Below are 25,634 nucleotides of genomic sequence, written 5' to 3'. Positions count from 1 at the left end.
CTGGGCCAGTTCAACCTGTTTTGGAGCTGTTTCAGTCCTCTTTATACACACAGCGGCCATTTTATTGCCACCAATCATGTGCATGGTCCACTTGCATGACCACGCAATTGCCCCCCACCAATTTTAATGCTCCCCGCTACCTTCGGACTGGGCCAAAACCGGTTCAAGAGGTTCAGATAAACCTCAGACTGAATTGGACCTGGTTTGAGTGCCAACAAGTTTGAATTTGAACCAGTTTACACACCCCTATAATGGGTTCGCACACCCCAGTTTACACATCCCTGCCATCAGCGGAACTACTGTATTGCTACAAATAGCTAACATTAAATGTAATCCACTGGGAATTTGGGACCACAGTGAATACACTACTGCTGCACAAATTTCATTGACATGGGTCAGCAGAGATGTATTATTGTGTTCACTGTGATTGGGGGTCCAAAAAAAATAAAAATGAAATAATTGTGATGTCACAGGACATTCATTTACATGAAGAACTATATAAAAATATCACACCTGAGTCTTCAAACTCGCTATTGTAGGCATGCCAGGTCTCGCTTATGCGAAGCAGGTTCTCTTCCATAGCTTGAATATCCATATACGGACAGTTGCATTCTGGGAATTTGTAGCCACACTGACACCAACAATCGTTGTCCTTGCAGATGAATTCCCCCTCTGAATTGCAAGCAATATAGCTCAGAGCTGCTTGCACAAACCTCTCTTGCAAATATTCAGGCAGGATGAGCTGAAGACCTTAACAAAGGAAAATGAAACAATATTACTAAGTGTGATGGTTTGCTCAGAACAACTGTTATCAATCCTGATTTAAAAAGAGATATAAGAAGTCTTACAAATAAAATTTAGTAGCCTACATTTTTACTAGTTTGACTGTCCACACATACCAATGTTAATCATTAGCCATTTTCTATAAAATTAGCCATTTTCTAGTTAGTTGCCTGGAAGTGATTCTTATTTGCCACAGGTGTCCACAAGTGGGACTTTGCAAGCCTGCTATAAAATAGATGTAGCAATTAAGAAATGTTTGGGATCTGTTTATTGTTATCCACATCTAACATTAAGGGGCTATTCTTATGATCACAAAAATCGGGTTAATCCTAGCCCGATTTTTGTGAGCATAAGAACCACCGGGCTCACAGCCGAGCCCAGTGGTTCAGGAGCGGCTAACCCGCTCCTGTAGCCCGCCCCTTAGCCCAGGTTTGCAGAGCGAGCGCTCTGCAAACCTGGGCTATTTGCTCATGAGTAGCCGTGGCACCGCGGCTACTCGTGAGTAGACCCCCGGCCGGGAGGCGAAAAGCCGCCTCCTGGCTCGGGGGTCTCCCCAGTATGACCTGCGCACTTGCGCAGGGCATGGGGCTTCCGGGGGCCGTGCAGCCGCGCAGCCCCCGATCTCCCGCTGGCTCCATCTCGGAGCCGGCTATCGTGTGGGCGGCCAATTCGGCTGCCCAGGGCTCCCTGCCTGCTCGTGAGCAGGGAGAGCGGGCTTAGCCCGCTCTTCCCGCTCAGAGCTTAAAACCGGGTCTCACTGATCGTCCTAAGTGTGCTTGTATTCTCATCTTCAAAGGGATGATTTTTTAAAAACCAACAAACCTCACAACAGAGAATACAGAAATGCCTTTATTCACAATGTAATGATTGTCATTCACACAATCAAAAACTGAGTTCTATCCAGGTTTGGGTGCTGTGTGTGCTCCCAATTTTCACTTGTGCGGAAGCAAGGTAAAAGGAAAACCTACGTAGGTAGAAGTGATTGTGCAGAAGCAAGGTAGGAGGAAAAACTACCTTGCTTCCACACAGCCAAAAATTGAGAGCACACACAGCTCCCAAACCAGGGTAGAACACAATTTTTGATTGTGTGAATGACCTCTATGTCCGTTATAATTGTAACCTTGAATTTTGAACTTCACCTACTGATACATGATTGGCATAATCCCTTTTTTATTGTTTATACAATTGCGTACTCCAAGATGAAACAAAGATGACCCAAAGAGCCCCTACTTATCCTGCAGCACATTTTCTGCTTGCTTCCATCTCTCATTAACTCCTTGATTACATCAGGTCAAGACCTCAGGCCTTTTCTCACTCAGTGGGAGTGTTCATACTTAATGAGGAACCCAAGCTCCATGTTATGGAGAAAGGAGGGCTGTTTTGTTTGTGTATGTATGCCTGTGGTAAGGTGTAAAGTTAGAAAGCTAGAATGTAGTAGAGGCAGCAAAAGCAGCATTGTGATTGAGCGGTGGGGTTTCCGTATGCTGATTTAGAAAGAGCGTCTGTGACAGTTAAGGCCAGCTGGACCGAATCTTTTACTCAGTGGAAGATGTTCTTTACTGTAGCTCCGTGTAAAAGAGAAAAAAGTTATTTTTATTTCAAACAAGAATAGATCCTTGGTTGTTGTTTATCCCAGGTGGCATCTTTCACTATCAATTCCCAGGTGAAGATACACAGCTACCCTGAGATGCTTGAGGGTGCTGAAAGACAAGTGGTGGCAGAGCTATAAATCTCTCAAAGCCTCATGATGAAATGTCACATACATGACCTCCCTCAGCCCCAGGAGCATGCACTCCTCCCACCCCTATAAACTACTGACTACTTCTTTAGTAGATTAGGATATGTTGAGACCAGTCACAACATCCAAACCCACCAATCTAAGCATATCCTAACCTACTTGCTTCAGGGAACCCAAGATCTGAACCCAGTGGTTGAAGTTACTTTAGGATCTCAGGTTCCATGGAGCAAGATTCTGGGAGCTGTAGTCAACAAGATCTGAGAATCCCTGTTAGAGAGAAGACTGGTTAGGATATGCTGAGACTTGTGAGTTCAGATGAACATATGAACATAAGAACAGCCCATCTGGATCAGGCCCAAGGTCCATCTAGTCCAGCATCCTGTTTCACACAGTGGCCCACCAGATGCCTCTGGGGAGTGCACAGGCAAGAGGTTGTGCATGCCCTCTCTCCTGCTCTTGCTCCCCTGCAACTGATATTGTGAGGAATCGTGCCTCTGAGATGCCTCAGCCAATCTTGGAATATCCTAATTGACAAAGGAAGTAGGCATGTTCATGAGGATGGGAGTGGGGAGTATGCACTCCTGGTGCTGAGGGAAGCTGGGGGGGAAACACATATAGATGGGGTCAATTGCATTGGCTTTTCTCAGCTGACTGACATCCTCCATCCCAGTAAGGTGCTGATAGCATGGAAAAATCTTGAGTAATCGACCCCAGCAACACATATTTTTGATTCAAGCATAAACCCCACCTAGTTGACATGGAATCATGCCACAAGGAAGCATTTCCCATGCCACTGGATGTATATGTACTGGGAATTGGAGGGGTAGCACAAGGTGGGGCAACTACCTGCTGGGCACCCACTATTCCCATGGGTGATGGGGTGATGTTGCCCCCCTCCCACCACCCTGATTTTCAGAGGCAAGCTGTCAAAATCGCTTCCCTGCTGACTTGGAAGTTCCTGGGTAAGCAGGGGAGTGATTTTGACAGTTTGCCTCTGGAAATTGGGAGGGGATCCCTTTGCAAGGCAGCCACTATTCACTTCCTCAATTCACTTCCTCAAGCAGCCATAATCACTCCTCTGCTCTGCTGGGAGACAAGAGGATCAATTTTGACAGGTTGCCTCTGGAAATCAGGGGGTGTCAGGAGGAGGGAAACCCTCTGTGAGGCACCAACAATTCCTGTGGGTAATCCTGGGAGGTTGCCCCCTCCTGCCAACCCCGGATCTCCAGACAAGAAGCTGTCAAAATAACTCCCCTGTGGACTTGAAAGCTACTGACTCAGCAGAGGTATGATTTTGGCAGCTTGTTTTCTGGAAATTGGAAATGGGGAAGGATGGGGGGCAACCCCCCAAAGGCACTCAAAGCAAGAGTGTGTGCCCCTCAGGCCATTGACCCATTCTGCAACACACACACACACCCTCCCAATTTCCAGAAAGCAAAAATTTGCCAAAGCAAAGAGGGTTTTTAAACGGACTGTTTGGCTTTTCACCTGAGAAGCAGGGGACCTGCATGCCAACTCTCAGCTGAGAGTCTGTTTCGCTGGCCCTTAAAAGTTTCAATAGGCATATCAGAACTGAACATATTTCTGACGTTATAGCAGGATTTCAATTATAGTTGGATTTCTGATTGTCAGGTATCCTTCTGATCATTTTCAGAATTAATTCCTATAGTCCCGAAGTAAGGGTTATCAGTCCAATATGCCTATAGGAACCATCTGACTGCACAGGCTTAAGATTAACCTCATAAGAGCTATGTACAGATCCATATATGTTCCATATATCAGTCCAAGTAACTGGTGTTTATTGGACAGAGGCTTTTACTAGAGTGCTTTATTTTTGCAGAGATTGTCAAAAATAGGAAGAAAGAGTTTCAATTGGCTTTGCAGTGTCAGGAACAGTTGAGCTTGGGCTGTAAGTGCTTTGCTTTCTGGAAGTTTGCCACAGTATTACAATCTTGATCACAATAGCTGAGATAAATTTTGGAAGCTGTAATGCAGTGAAACCCATAACAGAAAGACAGCTTAAAAAGAAAAAACAGAAGGGAAATTTATCCAATCAAGTATATAGTCTATGTTAGCAGGTGTCATCTTGCTAGCTCATAACATCAAGACAGTTCAAATATATTGCAGTTGTCTACAAATGAATGACAATCAATCTTCAAGCCAGTTAGGTCAAAGTACCTGACCTGATTCAAGTATAACACAGAGCTAGGAATGAATCCTGGCTATGTGGAGCATCCCCTGAACTTGAGACTGCACACTACCCTTCATATGCAAGGGGAGGAAGGATTCCACTTCCAGTTCTAGCTTGGAAGAAGCCTTGTTATGTCCAAAGAGACAGCTCTGGCTTACTCTAACCAGAATTTTAAAATAAACCAGGATCTGAGGCTCTTTGTGCTGCAATTTCTGATTTTGGGAATCCAATAGCATGTAACAAAACAGGTCTGTGATTGATGTAACAGCCAATTTCCTAGGCATTTTACTGACAAATATTATGTCAAGCGCCAGGAGAGCAGCCTCCAAACGGCAAATAATTTCCATAAACACAGTGGAGATATGAGCCCCAATGAAAATGACAGGGCTCATCTATCAAACTGTTATATGCTCCAAAATATCAGATGTACAATATGATATTCAGGATAGGCTTCTATTATGCGAGAAGCTGCGGTGGGGGGATATTGAGTTTTATTTATCCATTCAGTGGGATGATAATTCTCACTGCATGATGAGACAAAAAAGTGTTGTTTTCAGACAGCCCATGTTTTGAACCTACAAAGACTTCAGAATCTGGAGTAGCTTCATTCAGAAGCATGCTGCTTCTTTCAGCTGAGGAATTCTATTTTTTAAAACAAGCAATCTAGTTCCACTAGCAATCTGGAAAATGTGGAATAATTTTGCTGTTCTTTCTGAAATCTCTTCGATGTTTTACCTGAGCAGATTTGACATTGGTTTGCCTTGCATTTGTAGCAACTCTACCACACCTCTATAAACATCCTGAGGGGAGCTAAAATAACCTGGATGCAACCTGGATTCAAATATCGGCTCAGCCAGAAAGCTCACTAGATTATCAAGGCCTAGTCACTCTCTCAGCTTAACCTACCTCACAGGTTGTTGTAAGGATATAATTGGGGTGGAGTGGGAAGATAATGCATGCTGCCTTGAGTTTTTTGGAGAAAGGATGGGATGAACATGTAAGGTCATATACACAGTAGTGCCAGTGGAAGAAGAGAAGAAATGCTTGGCACCACTGAGCCTGCTGAAAAGACATTATGGAGGGCTGAAGGACTCTCAGCAATGATGTAGGCTGTGTCATGGTTGGCTGCAGGGCAAGGGGAGAGTACAGGATCCAGAGAGTGCTCCAATAGCACAAGGTGTCCTCCCAGTTTCTGGGCTCTCCCTGAGGTTGCTCATGGCACAGCCCACATTGTTGTTGAGGGTCCCTTGGCAATGCCTTTTTCGGCAGGCTCAGAGGACTACATAGGTATTGAAAGGCAAGAGTGAGGATACCAATCAACCAATCAAAATATTTGTTTCTTAAAGACTTAAACATCATAAAGTCTTACAACCCGATTTAAATAGACTTCCTCAGTAGAAAGTCCCACTGAGTTAAATTGCTACCTCAGAGATGCAGCTAAGGAGATGGATCAAAAGGGTGGAGGAAGAGATGAGACATAACAGCCACCACTGAAATTGGCATCCTCATGGAGAATTTCCCACCCAATGACTATAATTTAGAACAGCTTGCCACATGAGTTGAGGCCATCATGCAGTGAGCTTCTCCAGCTACAATGAACATATTGGTATGCATTATAGATAGAGAATAAAATCTTAGTTGCCTAATCAGTTGATTAATCAGTTGATTAATCAATTATATCTGCAGAAATTTGCATGTTACAATAATTTTGAAGAAAGCACACTTGCTTTGCTTTTGGATGGTGCTTTTGGATGGTGCAAATGGTTAATCCATTCCATGAGAGGAGGGGAATGCCATGCCATCTGCAGTACTTTAGAAACACTTACTTTACAAATCATTCAGATAGACAGATCACTCACAATCAATTGATTTAAACAGTTTGTAGTTGATTAACCAGAACAGTTAAAAATTTCATTCCTTCAAAAATCTCAGTTTGATAGCATCACCTTGCATGGTGATTTTCCTACTTTTCATTCTATTCAGTGAAACTCACCATGGTACCCTAACATGTAGATCATCTCTGAAACATGGAATCTAGAGATCTGTTTGGAGCAGCTCCACAGATTTCATCTACTTTATCTTTCCAACTTGACGAACAGAACCCTATTCTCTGCTCACTTGTATAAGAAAAGATTGGAGAAATTAAGCATTTGAAATGACCTTTGAAATGTACTGTGCAAGCAGAAGCTTAACAAAAATGACAAATAGAGCCATAAACATCTTCCCTCTCCATACGAAATTAACAAAATTCCACCCACGTACCTTGCAACTGAATCTTATTTTCTGGACTCTGTACCAGAACAGAACTGACAGAATCTAGGTTGTCATAGTTACTGCAGCCAAGAGGACCAGTCCGGGTTTCTGTTACCTAGTGAGTAAGGGAATGGAAAACCATTTGCTGTATTATACAGAGCAGGCTGACTTTGCTTTACAAAACACCTGGCACATTGTACCAGCACAGCTCAGTCTTATAGATATGAAATTGTACCTGTACAGTAGTTTAAACATTTTCAAGTTTTGCTTTTTAAATTCGACTTTCGGAAATACTTTTAAATAACAAAAGGTTAAGCATATTGAAGTCCAACTTGATTTCAAAGCCCTATTTGAATTCAGGGGGGAACATTTAAGCATGTGCTAAATTATTCAGTTGAAATCAATCGGGCTTTCGATTCCTTTAATTTGGCTGGATCATACCTTTGCATCTATAGTTGATGAATTAGCAGATTAATTTTATGGCAATGAACAATTAACTTGCCCGGTTTATTCCATATACTAGGGATGATCAAGTTCTGAATTCCAATTTAACTACAGCCCTATTCACATGTTATGTTCAATGAACCGACAGTCTATGTACAGGTATACAGTGAACCACTGAGTACAGCATAGAAATCTGGGCAGTGTTCTACAGAGGGCATGTAGGGACAAAAAAGGTGTGACACAGAAATTCCATGACTGGAACTTTTTCTTTTCCAAGAAGTAGCTGCTGGGGAGGGGGTGCAATTTGGATTGAGGCCTTGGCGCAGAGGGAGGTTCTGTCCCCACCCCCCCGTGCTCCAACATTCCCATCAGTTTTGCTCTTGCAGCTATTAACATCTTCAAGAGGGAGGATTTTATTCCAGGAACAACAACTGCTGCTGCTGCTGCTGCTACTACATATATACTGCTTTTCAACAAAAGTTATCAAAAGGAACTGGCACAGAAACAAGGGGTTAACCCCCTGCATTGCATGTCTCTGATCCAAGAGCTGATCTGCCTCACCACCAGCTGTTTGTGGGGCGGGGGGAGAGAACTCAGCAGTGTCAATAATGTCACACCTTAAGTTGCCTTTTGTTCACATAGGGTAGTAGGCAGAGTTAACTGGCATTGGCTGGTTCAGACATAATGTAAAACCATAGTTTGTGCTGATCATACTTATGAACCTCTAAGGCTGCCTTCGGACAGTGTTTAGAACCTGCGGTTCTCTTGCTCATCCCCCAGCATGCTCCCAAATGATCCAGAGCTGAAGTGTTTGAGCCTGCAAGGGGGCAGGAACTGGCCATGTGGGCCATGCCAGACAATGGAGCATAAGCCATAGGAAGAGCTTCCTCCCTTATCTCCGATTTGGGTGAGTTGTCCAAACCAAATGACTCGCTACAGCCTCCGGACCCTCAGTTAGGTAAGTAAACCTTACTTATAACCAAGGGTTCACTCTGAGGCTGGGGATCAGTTGGGTCCTGGAACCATGGCTCTGACTGTTCAGATATCACATGGGGCGAACCTGAGGTGATTTTGCCTCAGGTTTCCCCCTGACTTCTGAAGGCGGCCTTTATGTACAACAGACAAACCATTGTTTGAATCTGCTTTTATGGTCAGGACTCAGCTTTCACTCACATTTCCATGGTGCAGCAGCTTCAGAGCAGAGCAGTCACCCCAATTTCAGTTTGTCAATGGTCTGTTATTGGGAAACCACAGATAGCATAAACCATGGTTTCAGATGCTCATTTTTTGACCCCGAACAAACCATGAGACTATTCCCACCACGAGCAGCAAAAATCAGGCTAGGAAAGCCTAGCTCGATTTTTGCTGCTCGTGTAAACCACCTGGCTCACAGGTGAGCCCGGTGGCTTACAAGCGGCTAGCCCACTTGAGTAGCCCGCCCCTTAGCCCAGGTTAGCAGAGCGAGCGCTCCGCTAACCAGGGTTAACGGATTGTGAGTTGCCGCGGCACGGCTTCGCGCCACATGAACTCATGAGTAGACCCCCCAACTGGGAGGCTGAAAAGCAGCCTTCCAGCTCAGGGGTCTCTCCAGTATGCCCTGTATGCTCATGCAAGGCATGCTGGAGCTTCTGGGGGCCATGTGGCCCCCGATCCTCCCAGCCCCTGCCAGCTCCTGCCAGCTCTGTAATGGAGCCAGCAGTTGTGTGGGCGGCTGGTTTGGCCGCCCAGAGCAGACTGCTTGGTCGTCTGCGGGGAGAGCAGGCTAAGCCCGCTCTCTCCGCAAACCCTCCCCAGGCTCTTCTCACTAATCATGAGAAGAGCCTCCATGACTTATGAGCAGGCTGAAGCTCAGACATAACATGCAATCATGTTTCAGCTAAAGAAACAATTGTTTTCTATTATGTCTGAACCCAACCACTGTGTTCTATAATACATAGCATGCTTCCCTGCAGCTGAGTTTTGGAGGAGAAGAAGTCTTTCATTGAACGATATTTTTATCTGTTCCTCCTGAGGCCAGGACTGAATGAATTGGTTGAAATTACAAGGAAGCAGCATTAAGCAAAACATTAGGAAGAACTTCCTAACTGTAAGAGCTGTTTGACAGAGGAACAGTCTGCCTTATGCAGTGGTGGGCTTTCCTTCACTGGAGGTTTTCAAACAGAGTCTGGACAGTGCTGTAGTAGTTTCCTGCACTGAGCAGTGGGTTGGAGTAAAAGATCTCCAAGCTCTCTTCCAGATAAAATGCTGTAATTTAGGAAGGGTGGGGTGGTTGGGATTTTTTGGTGTTTTTTTTTTTGTGGGGATGCCATTATTTTTTCTGCATGCTTCCAAGGAGCTCTAAGCTTCCCTGAACTAGATAAAACATTGTGCATTGTTAGACAATACTTTCTCTACAGCCTCTTAAGGAGGAGATATTTTGCTCCTACAAGTTACAGTAAAATATGATAAAAGTTTCAGTGTCTGATTTTCTTGCATAATTTAAACCAGAATGAATCTGTTACTCTTTAAAGTGCCACAAAAATATTTGTGAACGTTTATTCCTGTACAGGACAACTGAAAAATCATATACATACATGGAACGCAATAGCAAAAACTAGGATGAAGCTGAATTTCTTATCCTCCACCCCTTGATACAAGAAGATCATTTGCCTCTAATGCAATATGAACACAGGATGTTGCTTTATAATGAGGATTTATGAGATCATATTTATACTTCCCATTCATTTTCATTACAGCTTGGAACTTCTGAGGTAACCAAATAAGGGAAGGGCGGTCATTAGCATAATCATTGCATGCTCTGCTTTTGCATATTCATATTCATCCTTCATTCAGATAGACCACTCAAAGCAATTGAATAGAAAAGCTGAATGCCATTGACTTATTTGACCCCAGATGAGGGAAGAAGAAGCTGCCATTGGGAAATGTTGGACAAATGGGTAAGTGGTGAAGGGAGAAAAAGGCTCTTGCTTACTTAACAGCTTTGTAGCACAATCCATCAGGAAGTTTTCTAGCACAAGCTTCATGGAACTTTTGCAAGATCATAGCTGTGCTGGTGATGTTAATGACCAGCCTATATTTGGTTACTTTGGGACTTATATGCTGTAATGTTAAAGGGAATCCTGCTTGAACACATCACTTCTGCTCTTGCAAAAATCCCATTCACTTCAGTGTGGTTTGTGTAGAACCCTTGTGGTTTATAAGCAAATTGTAAGGTGGGGGTAGAATTAAAAGACATGTATGGAAAGAACTACAGAATTATCTAAACTTGGATTAATCATCAGTACTGCCATGGAAAGGGGAGCTGAACTCAGAAAAATGGATCATTTCATATACTCACTCTTAGGGATATACACGGAACCGGGGGGGGGGGCTCAAGGGTGATGGGGGGATAACTTTAAGGACTGTGGAGGGTGCACTTACCCCCCTGACGCATTCCCCCCACTGGCCCTGCAGCATAGAAGGGACCGGTAGGGTGGCAGCATACCTCCCTGCCACCCCGTTGCCTCCTTGGACTGGAATTGAATGGAAGTACCTGGCACATGTGCACACGTCACACATGCTCGTGCGCACATTGTGTGTGTGTGTGTGTGTGCATGTGCCCAATATGCACATGCATGCTGGGTACTTCCAGTCACTTCCAGTCCAAGGAGGCAATGGGTTGGCAAGGAGTTACGCTGCCGCCCTGCCTGACCCTTTTACACTGCAACACTGGTGGGGGAAATGTGTGTGTGGGATAAGTGCACCCTCCTTAAAGGTATCCCCCCACCTTAGAACCAGTCGAACTGCTGGTCCTTTGAATCTCTTTAGAGGCCCGTAAAAGGGCCTCCGAACAGATCCATGTACATCCCTACTCACTCTATCATTTCTGGAATGATCTTTTACTTGATTTCTCCATATTTGACTACTAACTGTACACTTGATGCTTGCAGCTGAATGTGTGAACTGCTTCAGCTGAAAAGCATCATATGTGAGGGGACATAAAATCATATGAAGGTTCCAGCTACAAGGTTCTCTCTGTGACAACCACTTGATGTTGCTTCCCTCAACCGATGAATATGCCTGCATTAACCAGCTCTCAGAGGCACTCCCTATTTCCTATATTATGGGCTACAGTCCAACACAAAGTTAAGCCTGCTCAAGCACGCTGCTAACAGGAATCTGCAGAAACCTCCTGAGAAATTCCATGTCTCTTACTGAAATCTGTTTAGCATGCCTTGGAAATGATTGTGTAGAAGGTCCTAGGTTCGTCCCCTGGTATCTCCAGGTAGGGCTGGGAAAGACTCTACCAGTCTGTGTAGGCAGTACAGAGCTAGATGCAGCAATGGTATAAGGTAGCTTTCCTTGGGAGGAACCCTGAAATGAACATAACATTCCTTTTGTGTGAAATTTAAGTACCACTCTACTGAGAACGAAGTTCATGGGTCTCCAGTTAGTTCTGAATGGCACATATGTTTAAATTGTCATTTTTCTTATCAATTAAGAAAACACAAAGTTGATCAGCAGTGATTGGTTGGCTTACTGGGTCACAAATTTTGCAAGCCTATGAAGCCAAGGCTGGGGAAGAGACTTCCCTCCTCTGGAAGGAAACAGACCATCATCAAGGATCTGGCTTAATAAGTCAGCCAATAGGTCAGGGCCGGCCTGAGAGTGCAAATGCAAAGGTAGTGCCAAGTCAATACCTCCAGGTCCCTCAGATTCCTGACAGGAGAAGTGGAGAAAGTACTGAAAGGGAGAGGCACAGACAATGCAAAACCTTGCTTTTTCTGTCAAATAATCAGGGACAAACTTGCTTAATATCCTACCTCCTGACTAATATCCTCTAAGTACCAATAACAAAAGATGTGTAAAACTGTCTGATGTGAGACAGGTGGGCTGGTCTCAAGTGGGTTGTTTCTAAAGATTATCACAGCACAGGTTGTCTTGGGCAGCAGTGCTTTCAGTTCCCAGAAATAAGCTCTTAACATTTGGCATTAATGAGAAAAATGCCTACAGTTTTCACTCAGTGAAGACTCAGAACCATGGCGATAATGACCCGATTATACATGCAGTAAGTACAGGCCTCTCAGCCATGTGGCAAGACTGAATTTCTGTTGATATCAGCAGGCAATATTGCCCTTGGAGATGGTGGTTTTTGTTGTCCCCCCCCCAGTGGTAATTAAATGTGCAGCAAAGCTTAGTTGTTGAAGCAGGGTTCATATTCCTGCAGATATTCCAGCTACCGGTAAGTTTGCTAGTATTTTGAAGTCCACTGACTTTCATTTCTTTGTGCTTTCACGTGCTCAATGACAGCCATCCCTTAGGGGGCTTTATTTAATGCCCTTGGTGCTCTGTTGCCCTGTTTCTGTCACAAAATGTAACAACAGAAGATAAATTGATGCTTGATTTACATAAAAATAGTTCCTGTTTTGTATTATATTCTGAAACATTGACACAAGACTGGGTAGTGACCTTACAAAGGGTAGGTCACCACACTGGCACCACAACCATATCTTGGAGAGTCAAAGGAAAAGAGGGAAGGAGAAAGGGTGACAGAGATAGTGAGAACAAGAGTGAAGGAGCAAAACAGAGGGAGGGAGAGCAATGGAAGACAAAACCAGATCAATCTAAATGGGTAGGTCAAGTAAAGGTGAAAATAATTTTTAAAAGGTAAATAAAGTGGGTGATGGTTCTAGCATTGCTCAGAAACCAAACCTCTACCACTGGTTTGTGGTAGAGTTCAAAATTGCTTCTGCGCCTGCCAGAGTGTGCCAGAGAAACTGACAGAGTGCCTGCCAGAGAAACCTGCCTACCTTTATTGGTTGTGGGTAACCAAAACTCTACCACAGGTTTGTGGTAAGAGACCAAAATTGCTGCTATGCCTGCCATATGCAGACCCTCCTTCTGTATTCATTCCTCTTGCCATAATGCTGGGTGTTTCACCAGTTCAAAATAAAGTTGGCCTCACTACATATGTAAGAAGATGTTCAATCTTAAAATTACACTACAGTTTCATATTCAAAAGTGTGTCCAAAGCAAATATCTGGCCTTTAAAAAAAAAAAACACATTGTTCAGTATCCCCCCCTCACCTTTTCATGCCCCACTAGTACACACAGTCCTCTTCCAGTGGTAACATTTTACACTGCACTGCCCATTTTGGCAAAACTGCAATTCTTCCTACGCTGTCTCATTAACTCATGTGAAAGTGAACTCACTTTTAGATTGCTACATTACAGCTGAGCCATAATTTAATAACTTATTCTTTCATTCCTTCTGAGCTGTTCAGCCAAGAGGGACCTGTCTGACTGCTTTCATTTTCAAAAGCGCTCAACCTCTACCCTTAAATTTGTCCTTCTATCTGTGACCTTTCATCATGTATCAATTTCTTTTGAGAGATCTCATATGCTAACTGAAAAAGCCAGACTCTTTGAACAGAACAGAGTGACCCATTCATTTTATAGCATTTTCTATGCCAAAGATTGCTTATTAAATGGGCTTATTCCTTATTTACATTTTTCTTTGAATAGGAATAAGGATATTTATTTAGACAATGCATCAGTAAGTGTTACACAAGTTGTAGCATAGTGACAGTTTTGTAGGCAAAGAGCACTAAAAAGTTCCAATATGCTATAAATAATTGGTAGATGCTCCAGTTTCATTACATCCACTTCCATGCAAGGGGATTCCTGTACTGGTGCCCTTCCTGTGTGCCCAGCATGTCCATTTGCAGAGCTTGTATACTATTCGTGTATGCCATGCCATGTGTAGGAGATGGACTGGATCGGTGTGGGGGGTAATTTAAAACTCTCCAGTTGTTGTTAGACTACAACTCCCATTATCTCTAATCACTGTTGTGGATGGGGACAATGGGAGTTGTAGTCCAACAACAGCTGGAGAGCGTCAAGTTGGTCATGTCTGGACCAGATCATCCTTGTGTATTTTTAGTAAAGTGCAGATTATGCTGAGGTATACTTTCGTTATTTGCAAATATTGCAGCATTCAGAGTACAATTCTTCCTTTAGGTTATACATGGATAAGTAAATCTGACCTTGTCCAATATAGTTTCGCACAACCTTTTGTGAAAAGGGAAGGGATAAGTCACCTTGTGGTGATATTTTGCAGCTTTAAACTGGTGGTGTGAATCAGCCTAGAGTTGATCGCAGGTCTACTACTGGACTATGGGCAGAACTAGACATCACAAGCAATGCCTGACTGACATCAAAAACAACAATCCACACCTTGCCTCCTTCATAATATAGTCGTCCCTCACCTATTGTGGGTTTGCCAATCATGGATTTGAGTATCCGTGATCTGAAAACTGTTACCACCCTCGCCAACCATGGTTTGGTGCCATTTCTTGAATTTTGGGTGGTTTGGGGGGGCCAATTTCTGGGAGTGAGGGGTAATTTCTGGTCATTCCAAGGGCCAGGGGGTCATTTCTGGGGTCAGGGGTAATTTCCAGGGGTCAGGGGATCTTTTCCGGGGGTCAATGGGGATTTTTTTCACTCTTTTTTTTGTATTTTTGGAAACTTTCCCTCTTACAGCTCCTCTAACACCCTGTTTCCCATTATAGTCTATGTCTTGCCTACTGTAAATTTGCCAACCATGAGGGTTTCCGGGAACTGGAACCTTTGCGGTTGGTGAGGAACAACTTTACTGAGTAAGGAAAAGCAAATGAATATTATTCCACTTTGAGTCCCCCATGTCTGCAATGCAAGCAGAAACCAATGTGGTGCATTAGATATAGGGAAATGCAAAGCTTGATGAATATTTGTAAGAACAAACTATAAATGGATTGCAAATGCACTTGCTCTGAACCATAGGCCCAAGAGAAAGCTTGAGTGTGCTAGCTGTGATTCTGTAATTTCGGTCAAACATCAATTATACACCAGATAATGGGATTCAGAAGGAGTTACACACCAGATCATTAGTACAATTATTGATGATGTTACGGGGAAAAAATGATTTGCAAACCTAATCAGATCAAGGTACTAACAGAAGTAGCCAACCACCTTATTATTGAAGAAGGAAAGGAAGAAGGGATAGAAAGGATCTGAAGTTAATCTAAACCAACCCTTGCTTCAAGACTACCATATCTATTTGTCTGTCCTAGAAAAAATGAGAAGGGTTGATATAATTGGTGGACAGAGTGCATTACTGTCAGGAGAAACATGATAGAAAGAGGATCTGGAGAAGAATGTGTTTTCAAAGCACTCCTTCTACATACAAACTATTAAAAGTAACACTAAACCCATTCAGTGGGTAGCCCATACAATTAAAAAACTTGAACAGTTCTGTATGGAGGAGTGAGCAAATATTGCTCCGTCTAGATGTGCAAGGTTGATAGAGAAGTATCCCAACAGACTCAAGGCTGTTATTAAAGCAAAAGGTGGTTCAACAAAATATTGACATTGGGGGGGTAATCCTTTTTCAATCTCAGTAATTCTTGTTTTTTGTCTCTGACACTTTTTCTGGACTGTAATTGTGATGTTTTTCAGTTGGATGTTATAGGTTGCATTGGATAAGTACAGCTGGTGAAGGGAATTTTCTTTGTGTTTTCATTTCAGGATGTAAGAGAACCAGAATTTAAGGTCTATCAAAGGGGGTGATTCTTTCCTATACCCACTGTATATTCATGATGATTCAAGATCAACCTTCCTTGAAAGATGGATGGACCACAACTTCCAATCTTCCCCTACAATGTGTAACCACAGAGGAGTATTGCACTTGGGGAACTCCTTGAGTTCATATGGGGTAAAATGAAGCCCATCCAGCTGGGCTAGTGCCCTGCATGCACTGAGTTTGTGCCCTAGGATATGACCCATAATCCTTTGCCATGTACTGGAATTCTGTAACGAATGCACAAGAGTTTCTCAGCTGCCAGTCAATGTGGAAAATGGTCCTGGAGGTAAAAAAGATTTTAAAAACCATTTAGGTATCTCAAAAGTATCTCAAGAGAATGAACTTGTGCTTCAAGTGCTTAATGTTAAGTTGTGAACAGTTCAATAGACTTCTGTAAGACAAATCATACACAGTGCATTCTAATAACTTCATGGATACATTTAAGTAATCTGTAATCCTTTCGCCACCAAGTCTACCCAAGGCCAAGTAAAAAAAGAGATACTAAGGCTGTTATCATGAGCAGCCAAACCCAGGCTAGGGAAGCCCAGACTGGGTTAGACTGCTTGTGTGAAGAGCCAAGATCCACATGGATTCCAGTGCTGCCCGCCTGCCTGATCAGGAAGAGCAAAGAAAAAGGGGGACAGAAGCAGATGGTATAGCTGTGCTCCAGAACATATGAAGTCAAATAATGCACACTAACCCTCTGGAACCAAACAGAGGCAGCCTCTGCCAGCACAGCCACTTCTGTGCAGTACTGCACACTTCTGGTTTGTACGTGTGTGTGTGGGGGGGGCTCCTTTATGGGAAGCAGTGCCCCATTCCTGCCCCTGCAGTTGGTGGGAGGGCACGCAGGAGGCAAGGGGAAGTGTGCATGGGAAGCGCTGGGAGGAGTAATCCTTTCAAGCACTTTTCTCCTAGAGTTCTGTGGGGAAATGACAACAATTCCCAATGTTCCTTGTACATACCTTCCCTTACTCCCACATGACTCTCCAGTTGTCATAGGGGCAATACAAAGCTATCCTTTTCATAAAAGAGGGCCCTCACACACCAGAAGCATGCAGTTCTACAAGGAGATGGCCACACTCGAAGTTGCCATCTTTGCATGGTTCTAAAGGGGTGGTGTGCATTACTCAGCCTGGACATTCTGAAGCACAGTCCTATTGTACACAATGGTTTGTCCTTAAGTATATGAGTGGATTGCAAATCTTAGACCTTTGTGCTCCCTTCCCCTTCTCTAGGGGTGTGCTTTTTGAAATTTTCTTGTTTTGATTTGTATCCGAATCGAAACACCCCCGTTTTGTTTTGTACCCAAATTTTCTGAATCCGTATCATCCCTGTTTTGTTTTGTAGCCAAATTTTCCGAATCTGAATCCGAATCAATTTGGATTTTTAAAAAGCGTGGAAGCTACCAACCAAATTTCAAAGGAATTAGGCAAAGGGCTGATATTTTGTGAATTTTTTAAGTTTACACATCTTTAAGAATTTTCCCATAGGGAATAATGGGGATTCCAGCAAATGTATCGCTTCAAATCAAGGGGAAAGGGATGACCCAGAGTGGAATGTGGTGGGTGGTAGTGCCCAAAGGGGGCAAGTAAACTTCCAGAATTATCTCAAAAGAATTAGGAACATAGGAAACTGCCATATACTGAGTCAGACCATTGGTCTATCTAGCTCAGTATTCTCTTCACAGACTGGCAGCAGCTTCCCCAAGGTTGCAGGCAGGAATCTCTCTCAGCCCTATCTTGGAGAAGCCGGGGGGGAACTTGAAACCTTCTGCTCTTCCCAGAGCGGCTTCATCCCCTGAGGGGAATATCTTGCAGTGCTCACACATCAAGTCTCCCATTAATATGCAACCAGGGCAGATCCTGCTTAGCTATGGAGACAAGTGACGCTCACCCACAAGACCAGTTCTCCTCTCCATTGGACAAAGGGCTGATCTTTTGTGAATTGTTGAAGTTTATGTGTCTTTTAAGATTTCTCCCATAGGGAATAATGGAGGTATCAGCAACCCCATAATTCCACTTGGGGGGCACTGGGGTTTCCCAGAGCGAGGGGTTGTGTAGTGCACATAGGGTGCCAACCACCTCCATACCCACAAGCCATTGGGGTACTGGGTTTTGTGTTTCTGAGGTGTTCATTGTAGATTCTCTGGTAGTATATGAGATTTTCAGTGAAAAACAAGAATCCACTTTCATATGCTACCAGAGAATCTACACTCAGAACACCACAGAAACAGCAGAACCCAGCAACCCATAGGTTAGCAACCCTTCCCCTGGCCAATGTGGAGTCAGTAAAGAGTGAGTGGCAAGAAGCAAAAGAGCCAATGGGGAACAAGGATGGAATTGTCAGCAGGTCAGCCCATGATTTAGGTCACCGATCAGAAGGCTGGAAGGGTGGGAAATTCAAAGAGATGTCAAACACAAAATGGAGACTGACTCAGAGATCACCACAAAATGGAGGTCCGAAACAACAAAACGTTTTGTAGCCGAAACAGGGATGTTTTGTTTTGTATACAAAACTTTTGGATCTGGAAAATGGGTGTTTTGTTTTGTCTACAAAACACCCGAAACAGGCTGTTTGGGGTACAAAACGTTTTGTATCCGAAACATTTCGCACATCCCTACCCTTCTCTTCTCTATTGCTTAAGAGTAGAAGTTGTTTAAAGTTCCCTTTAGAAGTTTCCACATTCAAAAACAAACTGCAGTTTCCCACATTTGGATGAAACAGGAAACTATGGTTTATTACAAAGCATGAACCAAAGCTTTAAACTTCCTCATGCAAAAGGAAAAGTGGAGGGACACTGAGGTAGGAGCCCAAGGCTAACACCTCATGCATATAGCAACAAACCATGAACCAGATCATAGAAGACCATAACCCCCATATGGCTGGGGGCATACAAGAACAAATGTAGACTTCCACTAACAAATTAGGTGAGGGACTCCATACATAAACAGGTACTGCATGTTCTGGCAGCATGGTTCCTGGTCAGATCAGGGGTTGTATATACCTAATTAGTCCTGCTTGGATAACTACCAGCACCATCAATCACTTGTTGGAAGGAGATGGATTCTGTTCTCCCACATATACCAGGCATGTGATCATTTCCATTACAGATTTCCTGACAAGAGCTATGCTCACACACACACACACACAGAGCCTTGCTATGGCACACACAATTGGATGAGTGGGGAATAAATAATTGTAGTTGTTTAAGGGCAAAAGAAAATAAGAACAAAAGTTGTTCTTCAGCTTCAGTGGGTCAGAAATCTTTTTTTTTGAGGGGGGGACCAAAAACCCAAATAACAATATTAGTTCTTAAATATCCAGGCTGGTGGGGTTTGTTCTGCTATGAGAACAAAGGTTACTGAGTAGATCAATGGCAATTGAATCACATTCACAGTTCAATTGACTTTGCCCAAAGAAACAATGCTTTATAGCTCAAGCATTTTTAAGGATGATGTAGCAAGAAGATCTTTTTATTATGGAATTAATTGAAATGTCTCATGAACACTTTTGTGTGAAGTGCTGCCTCTGACACTTATTATTTCAGTTGGTGGCTATGGAATTGTGTATATGGCTAAATACATGGTCAAACAGTACCAGTGGTAAGGAAGGAAAGCCCCCCACCCCTGCCGCTGCCACCACCCCCAGCCACACTTCATTAGCTATTTCTTGAGAGGTCATTCTTACCTTTGTATGAGAAAAAAAGAGGGGAAGGCCACTAGCATAGACTTATTGCCAGTGATACTTAGATGCACCAGTACTAGGCATTCTAGTCTAGTGGCTAAAAGAATGTAATTAGCACATTCCTACTTCAAATCCTCCCTCAATTATAACATGAACCTATGAGGTATCCTTAAGTATGCCATTATCTTTCATCCCAATCTGCTATATAATAATACTGACCGACAAGATGGACAGCCTTCCATTGATGTTAGGGACCCGCCACGGCTGCTACACAACTTGAAAGGCAGCCCTGACAGTGTAGCATGATGCGGCAGCTGCAGAATAATTTAAAACTGCTTCCAATGGAAGGAGTGCCGCATGGCTGGTCAGAAGTCAATTTCTGCGGCAACCTTGTCATGCTACATCATTGGGGCTGCCTTTCAAGTTGTGTAGCACTCATGGTGGGTCCATTAGTCAAGAGAGGGCTGCCCATCATGTTGGCCACTGTCCTCATTACTGAAATGCCTCATGAGTCATGAACACTTGATGGGGCTGTAGCTCAGTGGCATAGCCACTTCTTTGTATGAAGAAGGTCACCAGTTCAATCCCTGGTATATCCAAGTAGGGCTGGAAAAGATCCCTGTCTGAAAGATCCCCTCTAGAGAGCCTACACTGCCAGTCAGTTCACAGAGTGCCCAACTAGATGGAGTGCCCAACTAGATGGATTTGACTCAGTAGAAGGTAACAATATATGTTGCCTTATACTGAGTCAAATCACTGCTCCATCTAGTTTGGCTTTCCTTTTTCTAAAGACTGATGAGATAAAGTATATGAAGAACTTTGAATGCTATCTAGATACATAAGAAAATGTATCAATGGAGGAATCAGGGGCATTGCTAGGGGAGAGGGGGCTGTGTTCACTCCTCTCCCCAGAGGCCCTTCAGAGGGAGGGAGATAAAGAAGAAAATAGGGAGGGATTGTGCTGGGGCACCCTCAGGAGCTTAGGAGCCTGGGCTCATTGAACCCATCCACTCAATTATAGCTATGGCCCTGGGAGGAGTACATCAGGAACAGGTTCCATACATGACTTCCATCTCCAAACTAGAGATGCAACAAATGTTCATGAATTCTGTGTTCAAGATTTACACATTTACATTACAATTAGCCACAACTGAATATACCATAAATGTAAGAATTTCAAAACTATTGTGCTTTCTTTAAAAAAAACAACTAAAAATAATGACATTGTAGGAGATATTGGGGCTATTCTCACACGCTGGCAAAACTGGGCTAAGGAATCTCAGCCCAGTTTTGCCAGCACGTGAGAACCGCTGGCAGCCCCACAGTTCCCAGCGGCAGCACAGTAGCAAAGCCGCCTCTGGAGCCCACCTTCAAAATGAGGTTAAGGGAGCAAGTGCTCTCTTAACCTCACTTTTTCCATTGTCTGCCCACCCCAGCTGCTTGCCAGCCCCAGGGCTGGGAGACTGCAGGGCTCCCTACCAGCAGCAGAGGATTCCCATAATGTACCACGGAGGAGGTAAGCTTTTAAAGGCTTCCTCCTCTCATTCCTTGGAGCTCTTTCTCATGATCGTGAGAAAGGGCTCATTCTGCAAAGAACAGCTCCCATTTCATACATAGTTAGGTGCACCCAACTCTAATGAAATCAGTGGGCTTAGGTGCACATAACTACATAGGATCAGGCTGAAAGTCAGTGCGCCAAATGGCAAAGGATACACAACAGTTCCATCTTCTGATTCAGCAACAAGTAGGGCAGTCAGTCCTTTGATGGGAAATGAGGAGGAAGAGCAAACTAGTTTACACCCAAATGGAAACAAGGTAAGCTGCTCAGCTGAAAAGGAATAATCATTAGGAATAGCAAACCAGTCAAAGCATGGAGCAGTTCACATTTATGCTAGGGATGTTACTGAATCTCTTTCTTGCCCAAATGTGTGATGGGCTGACTTAGTGCACAGTGAGCCATGGGTACAAAAGGGATCTGCAGTTGCTGCTTCTCAGCCAGTCTAGTGATGGGTGGGGGCTCCTCCATGCATTGTGCCATTGCAGCTGTGACATCCATCCTTCATTTGCGATGGAACTGGTGATCCCTCTTGGATCCACAGCTTATTTCACTGTATGTCAGTCATTGTTCCAGACCCCTACCAAACTCAAGAGGATCAAGTATGGCAATTTCTACAGATGCGATGTGTTATGCACATTTGTGGAAAATACATATCCAAATAAGTACTTTGTCGTGTATTATTGCACCATCAGTTGGATAGGCAACATATGAACATGCTTTAAAAATATGTATTTATTTTAACTAATAGTTAAATGCATATTTTAAGGCTGTTCTCATGTGCAGCTTAACCCAGGCTAAGGGAAGCCTAGCCTGGGTTAGGCTGCATGTGTGACGTGCCAAGATCCATGCAGATCCCAGTGCTCCAGCCCAACCTGACCCTAATTTTAAGCCCGACATTTGGCCAGGGTTAAGGGTGCGAGCATGCTCTTAACCCAGCTGCTGGGATCGTGTGTCTCCTCAAGCTGCACACAGCCTGATAACACACAGAGACAGGTGCCTAGAGCACCCATCTCACGAGGACATCCTCCAATGCACCGCGATCGTTGCACAGTGCATTGTGGGACATGTGTCATCTCAGTCTCCAGAGATCTGCACTGTGTGGAGCAGAACTGATCATGTGGGAGCATGGTCCGTACTCCCACCACTGTTGAGTGATCTTCTGGGTGGAAGGTAAGGTTTGTGCAGCTTGCCCCATGCCCCACCTCCTGGTGGGGCGTGTTTTGAAGTGTTTTGTTTTGTTTTGTTTTGTTTTGTTAGTGACAAAAAGAAATCCAAGATTTTTGACCTTGGTGAATTTGAACAGATCAGAAACTGGGAGATCTGTCCATCCCGGTTGTGAAAATTACTTCTTCTTCTTTTTGCAGATAAATATCCCAAAACTGCCATAGGAAACACTCTTATTCCAATCTGCCCCCACATCTATTTTTAAAGACATACCTATTTTTTAAGAAAAGTAATTGTGTTGGATGGAGATAAGAAGGAAGGTAGGAGAGGCATTTCTTCACAATAGCTTGGGTGCTGAGGGAGAGCATTTTAAAAACCTAATGAAGAAATCTTGAGGAAATAGTATTTTTTAAAAAATAGCAATTTAGTTCTTCTTCAATAATCTAAAGCAGCCACCCCAATCTTTTCCTTTGCCAGAAAAGCATTCTCCAACTGCAGAATCCAGGATTAATTTTAACCAGTACATCAATATAGGATTTGGGATCCTTTAAAAGCTGCAAAGCCTCCAAATTATTAGAAGGGCATTTAGTTTCCTTGGCAGATCCACAGGGCTTACAATTACATGGTGGCTGAGGATGTAAATTATGATGTTTGAATTAATGTACTTTATTTATTTTTTACACTGAGCACGCAAAGATCAATATAGCTCCAAATGTCATTTTTCAGCTGGAGAATTTTAGTCTGAATAAATTCCTCATAAATAGGCTAATATATAAAGACTGGAGAAGGGAGGGGGAATCAAATTGAGCTCTTTTGACTACTTTATGTTATCTGCAGTGTCTGAGTCACTGCTTATTGTTACAAATTAAGAGCGGCGTTGAAAAGTCAAGACGGGAAAATGAGCAACATTTCTTGCAAGATTCTCAAGGCTTCTGGGGGGAAATGCAATTATGCTCTTTCTCAAGTCAGCATACAAAGTAAGAAGTTGTGCAACAATGTTTTGTATATTTTGTATCCTTAAGGGAAATGCTAAGCTTCAAGGAATCCAATCATTACATGCTTTTATCCTTTCCCCAGCTCACTTATGAACCTACTTAAATGCCAGCCTTTTCATTACACAGCCCATGCTTTATTATTTATTTACTTATTTATTACATTTATAAACCACCCCATCCGGAGGCTCTGGGCGGTGTACAACAACTTTTAAAGATATAAACCCCAGAATTAAAACAATGTTAAACAATATAAAAACAATTCAAAATGATTAAAACTATTTAAGACCAATTAAAATACATTTAAAAACAAGACCAGTTAGGCCAGAAATGGCCAACTGGTCGCCCACAGTAAAACAGAAAGACAAGAATATGGGTTTCATTTCTGTGGTGTTATTAATTGTGCACAACAATCCAGAGTAATTTTTTTAAGCCTCAGTTGGACAACCTTTGCACACATACACATGCACCCCATAATGACCCACATACACCCACATACTAGACGGTGGGACTACTAAATGTTTCTATTCATCATCATTCCTCTACGGGCAAAGGGGGGGGGGGCAAGTGCTATCAATTTGCAAGTGAAATGAAGTCTCTCCAAAATAATGTACTGGCTTTTGTATACTCAGGGAACTTCCTATATGGAGATAAATATATTTTAAATAAACATAAAAATGTGAATACCCCTGCCAAACAGTCTGATGAGGACCTGTGAGCTTTCAGGACCTACAAAATGTTGAGAGCAGTTGAGTCATGGAATGCTGAGCATCTTACTTAGAGCAAATGGGAGACAGAGAGGAAGCTGGGCTGCTCAAGCTGCTAATAGCAACTGTAGTAAGTATCCTGGAGGTGGAATTTAGAGCTGGGGAAATGCAAGTCATAATGTTTAAAAAAATCTCCTATCTTTGCACTACACATGGAGCTTTCAGCAAGGAGAGGAAAGGAAAAGATGTCCCCCTAGGTTTGGCCAAATATCACCCCTAAATTTGGCCTAACCCTCCCAACTCCCCCCTAAACTTGTCTCCTTGGAGAAGTTTCAGCTCAGCTCTACAGGCATAGGAATATCTGCTGGTCTTTAGTATATTATAGAACAAAAGTATAGAACTATAGGAAAACTCTGGAAGGGGAGATAATCCTTTTGCATTGCATGACAGATGCTCCTGAACACTATTTCTTTTTCATATGACCTCAACCAAACATGACGACTTAAATCTCTGAGAATGAAAGAGAAATGAAAGAGTCAGTCAACTAATGTCAGGAAATTATATTTACAACAATGAAAACAAGTTCTGGTAAGAACTAACCTGCTTACTTTCCTTTCACTATACTCTTAACTGATAATTACCTAATTAATTACCTAATTACCTAACTGTAATTAGGAAAGTAGGCTAAAAATCAGACATATATGTATAATTTTGGGATGTATCCCTTTCTCTTCCCCTTACCCTCTAACACTGAGGGTATTCCCATAGTTGGTCTACTAAGCCCCACTCCTGCCCCATTCCTTCCATGCCCACCTCCAACTATTCTGCTAAATAACTGTATGTTAAATTCAGGAGGGCAACACATGGCTGGGAATGGTTGGGTGCTTTGTGGTGCATTGGCACCATGGTAACATACCCAGCTGTCAGCCAGTATAATAGATGGGAGAGCTTAGCTGAATGGGTAGTAGTGGGAAAGAAGAGATCATGTCCATTGTTTTGGACTCATACATGATTCATTCTCTCTCTCTCTCATTATCCACCTTGCTTTCATAAACTTCTTGGGGTGAGTAAAAGAAAGGAAAAGATTGTACTTGAAATTTCTTCTGAAAATCTGGTCTACTTGAAAGTTGATGAATTATTCCTGATTTTATTTTTACAAATGTGACAGTAATGGCTGTGGAAGCTCTTGTGGTGCTTTCAGCACTTGGGTAGTTGTATTCATGATTCAGCAGAGGCATGCTCCCTCTCTCCCCCCACCCTCTATATATACACACCCCATTTCCCTCTCTCTCATTCTTGTTTTTTCTAAAGCAGAAGCATTACAAGAATGCTTTCAGATCTATTATGGCCTTTCATATTATTTATAGGATATGGAGCTTGGGGTAAATGCATGGCATTTATCTACACATTTTGTAAATGTCTAGACTCTGTTCGCTTATTGTGAAACCACTTTTCTCTACTCTACTGGCAAGTTGCTGGTGGTAGAACTCCAACATTCATTTCACTCAGATTGTAGGC

The 25,634-nt window shown here is 43.1% G+C and overlaps 1 protein-coding gene across 5 annotated transcripts in view; it reads right to left on the bottom strand.

Annotated features, from left to right (window-relative positions):
- BRINP3 (BMP/retinoic acid inducible neural specific 3) overlaps positions 1-25,634 on the bottom strand; it is a 352,098-nt gene that overhangs the window by 84,320 nt on the left and 242,144 nt on the right. For all 5 annotated transcript variants that reach the window (XM_053248782.1, XM_053248785.1, XM_053248783.1 and 2 more), the window contains 2 exons: positions 6,975-7,080; positions 514-750 (listed from right to left, as the gene is read on the bottom strand). In XM_053248782.1, the coding sequence (XP_053104757.1) occupies positions 514-750; positions 6,975-7,080 (343 nt within the window). The remainder of the gene's footprint in view (positions 1-513; positions 751-6,974; positions 7,081-25,634) is intronic.

The sequence above is a fragment of the Hemicordylus capensis genome, chromosome 4 (assembly GCF_027244095.1).
Source record: "Hemicordylus capensis ecotype Gifberg chromosome 4, rHemCap1.1.pri, whole genome shotgun sequence".
NCBI classification, from domain to species: domain Eukaryota; kingdom Metazoa; phylum Chordata; class Lepidosauria; order Squamata; family Cordylidae; genus Hemicordylus; species Hemicordylus capensis.
This window is presented reverse-complemented; position numbering and strand designations above follow the sequence as displayed.